This window comes from Montipora capricornis, chromosome 6, assembly GCF_036669925.1.
Source record: "Montipora capricornis isolate CH-2021 chromosome 6, ASM3666992v2, whole genome shotgun sequence".
NCBI lineage: Eukaryota > Metazoa > Cnidaria > Anthozoa > Scleractinia > Acroporidae > Montipora > Montipora capricornis.
Window position 1 is genome coordinate 72731548 of NC_090888.1, and position 9538 is coordinate 72741085.

General features: G+C 40.7%; 1 protein-coding gene across 1 annotated transcript in view; it reads right to left on the reverse strand.

Annotated features, from left to right (window-relative positions):
* The window catches only part of LOC138054472 (rho-related GTP-binding protein RhoB-like), an 8072-nt gene extending 5552 nt beyond the window's left edge, over window positions 1–2520 (reverse strand). Inside the window, exon 1 of the mRNA XM_068900920.1 lies at window positions 1995–2520. Coding sequence (XP_068757021.1) covers window positions 1995–2123 — 129 coding nt within the window. The 5' untranslated portion in view covers window positions 2124–2520. The remainder of the gene's footprint in view (window positions 1–1994) is intronic.
* Window positions 2521–9538: the final 7018 nt, after the last annotated feature.

Genomic DNA, 9538 nt, shown 5'->3' on the forward strand with positions numbered 1-9538 from the left:
ACTCGTACTGACAAGTAGCCCTCGCATTCCCGTCGTTTTAACTTCTCTTTTACATTCTGATCAATCCATTCCGTCGTTTCTAATTATGACAACAAAAAACAGCAAGTCATGAGCTGTGAGATCATTGTTCATCTAAAAGGCCCCCGACAAGCTGCAATTTGTAGGTGCCCGTGCCCGCTTCACGGCTGAGGATGAATTTCACTCAAATCTGCCATGCGCAAGATGAGTAACAGATTACTACAAGCATTGCAGGACATCGTATTAAAATAATAATAAGATTTAATTTAATGTTTTCAAATTCCTTTTCTCTTGTACCAAAAAATTCCCTTCTTTGTCCTCCCGACAATGAAACCAATATTTTTAACTACGTTCTCTTTCATCGAAAAACATCCGACGTTAACCCAGGCTCTTCAATTGAAATGGCGCGTGGTCAAAAAAAATATAGGGCTTTGTTACTAGTTCGTATGCTACGCCGAATGTGACAAAATATCAAGTCCGCTAAAAATAAAACAAGTCACACCATTTATAATCAAGTTGCCAACAATTAGCATCAATTTGTTACAAGATAATATCAGTCGTAAAAACTACTGCAGCCACGTACCTTTTTGACACAATACTTTCAGTTTGCTTCTTCACAGCTACTTTGAGTTAACTTTAAAATGAAATCACGTTTAGCCTTGCGTCAGGTTTCTTTGCTTCAACACAAAAGTTCAGCTTTCATACGTAAATTAAATTAGTGTTATGTTTCTTTTCTATGGTCGCATTGATTCCTTTTACATCAGTTGGCTAAAGTTGCTGCTTTTTGTTGCCGTACCACTCCCATGCCAAGCCTCTTGTGGGCGTCCCCATCCCCCTCTGGACATAAGTGTGGGCGTATCAACATGAGAGCTATCACTCCTTTTTCTCGCACAGAGTGATATTGTTTGAATTTGTTAGCAGGCCTTTCTCTTGACTTTCAAATACATTTTTATTTCATTTAAACCTTTACAAGCCTTTTGGAGTATCCATCTTTGAAAACCTTTCGTGAGCGTCTTCTGTGATGCGCATCCCACATAAAGTTTAGTCACGCATGCTTGACGAACAATAATTATTACTTAACTGAAAGAAGAAAATGAGCTCGTGTGGTTTACACGACACAGGGATTATCCTGTGCTTTTTCTCTTGGCACCACGAGTGAAAAGCTATGGCTTGGATTACCCTTCTAGTTCAACATTAATTTAAAGCTTAGCTGGTAACTTTACGATAATGTCAACCTGTGCTAAATTTCAGTTATGAAAAACGAGATTCTTCTGTCTCCGTGTTTACATTCATTGCTTCACTGCATCACCAAAGAAACCGATGACTTGTGTCAGTGCACTCAACGCCTGATGCCGTCAACAACAGAAAAAGCCTCCCGCAGGGTTGGCACGTATTATATAATATCCGTTCAAATAAATATCTCTTCTCAAAATACAGTACACCTAAAGCTCTCTTAGTTGTAGCAATATGCAAAAGCCATTGCGGCAGACTGTTATATTGTTCTTAATCCGAGATAATATTACTTGAGTCACCGGACCAGACAATTTAAAATACGATGTATTCAGGATAAAGGTATATTAATCCAAAGGAGGTAAGAGCACAATTATTTTGAGAAAAGTAATTGTCTCGTGATCTGACAAGATCTGAAAACGGAGATTATGCATCCTACGAAAATAAAAAACAGATTAAAAAGTAATTATCGGTTGTTAAATTGTTAATTAAAGATTTATCCCAATTGGCGCCTGGGAACCAACCTGTCAGCAAGGTTCAAACTAAAACGAAAATGATTGCTTGCATTGATGCGAGTATCTAATTATACCACAAAAATCAAAGCGGCGAAATAGACGAGCTATTGCTAATTGTATTTTGTGTGCTTTGCTTACTTATCCCCATTCAAGTTTTGTGAGTTTCCCGCTGGGAACAGAATTACCGGTAAGCCTATTCACATAATATCCACTTTACGATTAAGAACTGACCTCATCAAACAGAACGGGCTCACTCGAGTGTCTTCGGCTCGTTTCTTCTTCTAATAACGTTGATAAATGTTCGTGATTTATACTTGGTTCTAATATCACCGGTAGCGTATTTCGTCTACGCGACATCATCCTTGCAAATGCATTGAAGTGTTGTCGGTCAAACTTCACCAAAATTACGCTGCCTCCTCAAGTAAAAGAGGGCAAAGGAGGTGTCGTCCACAGGGATTTTCATGCGAGAATAAAACAAGAAAAGCCTCTCAGAGGTCTTATTGTCCTTTCCAAGTCTTGTTTAACATCTGTCGTAACAGAATTTTTCAAGCGTGCATTTGATTGCTTTTCTGAAGTCTGTAACATGCAGAGATCGCTGTTATTGAGCTCACAGCCCGTTTCCTGATGTAATTCTTGATTTTCATGTCCAATCAACGTCACACGTGCTCTGGTACTTCTGGAATGCTGCATTGACAGGGCCGCATTATCAGTTTCGCTCTGAAGGCTTTTTCACAGCTAATTGGTCTACAATTACAAGCCTCTGCATTTTGAATGCATTTTTTTGTCTATTGTTCTAGTTTGTAAACAGTACACCTACGCTAAAAGCATCTCTCCAGCTGCGAAACCAAAAAAGGCTTATTACAGTTACATGAAATGGTTAAAGATACCGATTGGTATCCTCGTGTACGGTCCGAAATTGCAAATTTTTACACGACAACTATGTTTAGTTTGTGATAACCATCGGTGATATCATGTGAGAGAAAACATTTTTTCCTTGAAAGGTGAATACATTAACAAACTCTAATTTGGAAGAACGCCAGCTGTGACTGTCGGTCCATCTGTTATGCGGTCTGAGGCTTTTTGAGGGCAGTGAACTTTTCCACGGCAACGTTTTGCCCATATCATCAGAACGACGGGCCTTTTGGTCCTTTTTAATAGCGGATCGGGAGACTGCGTGACCAGATCATGTACGTCATGACGTCACAGTGACACTAAGTTACGGTGGAAGACAGGAAGATGAACTAATAAAAAATATTCTACTTGTGTTTCCAATCATATTAAAGGAAGACTATGAGTCACATGGCTCGTTGCGACATTTTCCAATGATAAAAATAATTATCACCCGTTGTTCGTCACCTGCATGACAAGTTTTCTTTGAGAAGATGAAAATAATCCTCAATATAGAACTCTCTATTTGTAACCATGGAATCCCCAAAATTTCATGGGGCTACGAAGGCGCGGCTTTCAGAGCAAGGGTTCCCCAGTTCCATATCCTCGGTGACTTCAACGTCTGTTTCGACTTTCCTCTGATCCGGTGTAGCTATAACTTTAAATATCCGTAAAAACGGAGTACTGAAAAAGGGAGGGGGGGGGGTAAAAGGCGAATGGTCGGCTTCCATTGATACCAGTTTCGTAACTGAACGAACTACCGACGTTAAATAAATTGACTTTACTTTACTTTACTTTACTCCGTCCATATAGAGCGTTTTCACATGACGTCACGGCGGCAATGTTGGTGTTCCAAAACAAAGAAATGGCAGCCATAATGGTATTGAATTTTATTTTTATGCAAATACTCTCTTTTGTTTCAGTAATCCAATATGGCTGCTAGTCACATGATGAAAACGCTCCAAATACAGGTAGACATATATTTCTTGGACAGAAACTCTACAGAGTGACGGGAAATTTAACGAGCGTGTAAGAACCAAGCTTGTCAAAGCAAACAAGTGTTTACATGTCCTACGAACACTAAGAAGGGAACACCACTCTCAGGCAGAGATAGATCACCTTTTTATATCTATTGTTTTACCTACTTTAGCTATGCGCTTTCAGTCTATGGGGCATCGGAGTCCGATCTTACGGTTATACAAAATTGTTTAGACCGATGCCATAAACGCCGTTTCATTTCATTTCCAGTTTTTATCAAGAACCTTTTAAATAAACAAGACCGAAACATTTTAAAGAAATTAATATCAACGGATTGCCACCCTCTGAAAGATATCATTCCTGTCCAGAAGACTTACGTGCATAATCTTACTGAGGAAAAAAGGCTGCGAACGCCCGAAAATTAATACAGAGCATTTTATGAACACTTTGTAAATAGGTTGATTTTCAAGCTCCATTTATTGTAATGACATACTTTTTTAAATATTTATATATATGTAGATATTTATGTCATAGTTTTTATCTTCCGTATTATTGTAACATAAGATATGTAGTTTTATCTTTTGATGAAATAAAGACTCATTATTATTATTATTATTACATTACTCCTCCTGCATGCATACGAATGATTTCTGTTTCATTCATTCAAAACTCGATCCGAATATTCAAAAAGGCCATTTTTGACGCTCATGATTGGAACCTTTCAGTTTGCCATCATCGGCCACCATCCAATTTCCTTGGACAGCCGGATTCTACTCCTCGTCATTATAGGTAGACATGAATTTGAAAGTAACTTGTTTTGGAGTACAAGGGACTTTTGAACAAATAAACCTCTGCGGATAATAAATAGACAACGCTGGAACTGACATGTATGTAAGAGAGGGATCCGACCTATATGGTCTAGGGAGCGACATTTCTCTCCCTCACTGCTTACCCGGGGTAGGTATCTGAAAGCAGCGAAGGACCAACCGTGTCCCATTTCAATAACACGGGTCGAATTCTCGCGCACGACGCTCTGCAGCTGATGGTGCACTGTCCAGAGACACCGCTACTGGTTCCACTTTTTCTTTCTTCTTCAAACATTCCGTCAGAATATGTGTAAATGTTCTAGCGCTCCGATAAGTACCACATCCGGAGCAAAAATATGCTAAATTTTTGAATTTACATTTCAATTGATTCTACAAGCCGAAACGTAACGTAAGAGCCGTGTCCAGTCTTTACGCACAGGAGACGGGATTTATCATATACGTTTATTTAGAAGAGAAAATTGAATAATTTTGGCGATAGCATAAAACGTTAGGCTCTTTTTTTTTTTTTTTTTTCAGGTCTTTTATCGGGATTCCCCTTACAAGTCCTTATATTTTTGTTGGCTTTCCCTCACACTGAGCTTGGGGGGCCTGTGCTTTCAGGTCTTCCAACATTTTGATTACGAACATTTTGCATTTGTTAAGGTAATTGAAAAAATGGTAAGTTCGATTGGATTGGTATAAAAAAAAAACAGTAGAACGATAACGTCAGGAACATGAACTTGAGTAAAAAAGGGAGAAGATAGCGAGATACGAGCGACCTGGATCGTCTGAGAATCAGGCTTGGAGGAAGACAAAATCATGGGGGAATGCAAATGGTAAACACGTTTTAAGCGCTATTTCTGTTGACAGCAACGATTTATTGAATTGAGCTTCAAACCGTTTTTGCTGTTATCTTAAGATTAAGTGTCGCCGCACTGAACGACTGGACACAAATTTTATCAAAAATTTAAATCAAATGTCCTTTGAAATTGATCCAAGATTTCATAACCCGCATTGTAAGCCCGCGAAAACGCAAAGGGGTAATTCTCCGTGGCCAACGTATTCCTGAACTCTTACCTACCAGAAACCATTTCGCATGCTGCGAAACAAATCCGCAGTCTTTGTCTACGTGTGGTTTCGAACTTACCTTCTGCAAAAAACTGCACAAAAAATGCGCTGGCTGGAAGTTTAAAGAAGGCAATTTTACTGGGAAATTCTTATTCTAAGCAAGATTTGCTTGCTAGGAAACTGTGATTCTTACAAGCTGTGAAAACTCAGATGGAATAAAAACAATTTCCTGGCTGGAGACGTGAAACTACAGATATAATAGAGCTTACTGGCAACAAAAGTCACGGCGATACCATTTTGCTCGCTGGTGCTGAGGAACAGGGTTTTTTTTTTGCGCAAGGCGTAGCCAGACATTTTAGGCCGGTACACACGAGGGAGCTTGCTCCTGAAACACGCTCCCGAAACACGCTCCCGAAACACGCTCCCGGGTAAGTACCCCAACCAGTACGTGACACACGAAGGACACGACGAGGGAGCTGAATGATGAAACTGAACCCGATTGAGACATGGGAACTGTTGTGCATGAAAAAAATTAGCCAGTTTGATTGGCCAACTGGAGACACTTCATGTCATTGCTCCCGAAACAGACTCGTGCAACAGATTTTCCCCTGGAGCTTGCCACCTCATATCAAATCAGTTTCATATGAGGGAGCAAAACTCGGGAGCAAAAGGTTTGTTGCGCAACATACTTTTTCGTCCGAAATCGTTGGTGCAGACGAGGGAGCTTTGCTCCGGGAGCGTGTTGCAGGAGCGTGCTGCGGGAGCAAGCTCCCTCGTGTGTACCGACCTTTTTGTCTAAGGGGGGCAGAGAGGCGAGCCCCGGAGGCACCAGTTGTTACAAGGGTCTGGGGGAATGCTCTCTTGCAAAATTTTGAAATGCAGAGGCACGGAAATGCTACTTTCATATATATTTCGTCAAAAATAAACGTTCATTAGTCCAAGTTTAGAGAGACAGTTACTTTTATCCTGAAGTCTCTTGCCCCAACTTTCGCACGGCCAGATTGAGGAAAATCGTTGGAAGCTCTTCTTTCGAACAGGAACGCTTGCATTTCTGTCAAAAAAAATCAGATGAAATTGGAAAGGGTGCGAACTGACAGCTCTGTGTGCAAGTATTTACTAATAACAAGGTAGCAAATATGAAGAATAATTAAGCATGGCAGGACTACCTAGTTTACTGAATAGACGTTTACAAGAAATATAATCAATCATGTTACTGTTTTGGGTAGAAACTCATTAGTGCCAAAGTATGTTAATTTGTGAAATTTTCTGTATGCACTTCAAGAATGCTTTGCTTGTTTTTCAAGGCATTGAATTGCATAGCCCTGTCCTCCCTGGCCGACCTGCTTGTCGTCAGGACAAAGGCTGCACTACGCAGTAAACGCCAGATGCGTCTGTAATCCATCCTACGATGAATGAGCAGCCCCAGCTTGCCCCTCCGCTAGCTACGGCCATGACAGGGTAGTTAATTATTAAACACAGAGTACTACACGTGCGTGGAAAGGTCATTAAACATTGCATACTAGAATTCTATAACATACTGTCCTTGAGCCGTCTTGATCAAAGTTAGAAAGATCTTTGCAGTTATATAGCAAATTTAATTAGCAGTTTTCAAGGAGGCTTGAAAAATCCCGGCTTGAACCGGTTCAAGACTGGATTTTCTCTGGCTTACTTGAAATTACTTGAAATTGCTTATTTAACTGCGAAGATCTTTCTACTTAGTTCCAACTTTCTTATTTCCATCCTGTACTTAAGATCAAATATGTGAAATTTCGTATATTCTAAGGTCATTTCTGTCAAAGATTACCGTCGGACACATGAAGGGGAAAACATGTTTTTTGAAGTTTGAGTTTGGCAGCCGTTAATAAGTGGGGAGAATAGAAAACACTGATTCCTAGTCCATAGACTACCCCAAAAGTACGATTTCAAGTGAGTACTATTGGTCGTAAGCAGCGTCACAATTGGTGCTAGGCCTAAATATCCATTTTAAACAGCGTAAGTCAACAGTATTTAAAGCCCTGGCCAAACTCTGATCGGACAAAGGTGGGTTCAACGCTCCAACTTTGCTCGATCCCGCATTATTAGATCGTTTGGCCACCCACTGTTGGAAGATATTCATCCAACATTTTTTGTTCCATCGAGTGTTAGATGGAGTTTGCTTTTGACGAAAAATTGCGACCAACAATTCTGTTCAACGCAATAATGTTGCAGTGTTTGGCCGCCCTTCCAACAAAGCTGTGTCCCGAATAGAATCACGTTCGCGCTGCTAGCCGATCACGAATCGATACGTTATTTTCAAACCTAGGCTTTTTCTAGCACTACTTGCAACAAAAAAGGCGAACAAGGATCAAGGGGAGGTCTTGGAAGTTGATGAACTCAACATCCAGAGACCTTGATCAGCGAGTATGAAGAAAGGCCATGTCTTTCGGGCACTTTTAGTCCCCTTAATCACTCGCTATTGCTCTGTTTGGAGATTTCTGGTTCTCCAAATTGATCCGAGCTCATTCTTATATCTCCTAAATGCAGATGTATCTTACACTGAACATACCCTTTTCTACACGCGCTGTTAACCATTTTTTGGGTTTTCCTCGTTTGAATCCGTCATTTCCGTCCTCAAACAGCTCCAGTAACACAAGCGCTACGAGAGGTTTTCGTTTCAGTGTTAGCGTCATATTTATAATTAAATTTAGCGCCAACTTGCATCAGTTTTTGCAAATGTTGGCCGCGTAGCACTTATATTTCAACAGACTTAACTGATTATAGTGTAATGTGAAGTGCTAGTTTTCTACCCCATACGAACCATGTGAGCGTTAGCCTTACTAATGGAAATAGGCCTACACAAGGACAGAGAAAAACTCTGATCAGGGTGGGAATTGAACCTCAGCAGGAGTGATCCTGGTGAACCTCACAGCAGCGGTGATCTAAACCGAAGGTCGTGTGGTTACAAATGAAACCGCATTCGTGTAAACGCAAGTCGCGTGTGACCGTGCAGACAAAAATAAATAAGGTACATGCAATGTAAGTAGATTAATTCAGTTCTTTCAGTAGTACTCAATCAAAATAGTATTTGGTAAAGTTAGTCTATTTTAGGGTATTCCGTTTGGGTAGTCCGTCGGGGTAGTCCATGGACTAGAGGTCAGTGTTTTCTACTCTCCCTAAGATAATGCACTAGTCATTTGTTTCCCCCACCCCCCGACCCCCGGGGATAGTGGGGACATATGGGGAAATTACTAGGGCAATTACGCGAGATTACGCCATAATTACGCTTCTAGGGGGTAGGGAAATTACAAGATTTTCGTTCCTCTGCCCTACCCCTCTGGGGACATACAGGGGGAAATATCGGGGAATTCTTACCGAGGAGGACTGGTACTGAAAAGAAACGAAGAGCAATGGTAATGAGTATTTTCACACGTGCAATTTTTTTTTTTTTTGGTCGCTTATTCCTGTCTTGTTTCTATCCAGTTCTTTTTCTTTTGGTTTCGTTCCTTATATAGTTCATGTGGCACACACAAATGGCAAGAACTGTATATTGTGGTAATCTCCCTAACATTTCCTTGATGACTCAGAATCTTTTAGGAACAGAGGGGTGGGGGAATTACGTGTGTTTGTCTGCTCTAGTCCCCAGTGGAAATACACCTACTTTACAACCATTCAAATGTAATTTCCCTACCCATCCCCGAGGGTCAAGGGGTGGGGGAAACAAATGACTAGTGCATAAGCGCACTTTCGCACGCGATGGTTTGACTGAAAGTATTTGAAGCATACTTTATCAGACTAGGGTCAATTTCTTAGAAAAAGTCTTTGATATCCAGTCTTGCTGCCATTCTAGGAAAACTTGCATGAACATCCCTCAAACTTCGACAAAACGTGTCACGTTTGCAGCCAATTAGAGCATCTTTTCCCCGTGACGTGTCCACGCTTTGATGAAAGCAACCGTAGTCGCTGATGCGTGACAATCGCAAGTCTTTTTCAGCTGCTTCGTTCTTTTTGGTCAGCGTCTTGGTAACTTAAGCAGATATCCGCACTTCATGTATGTTG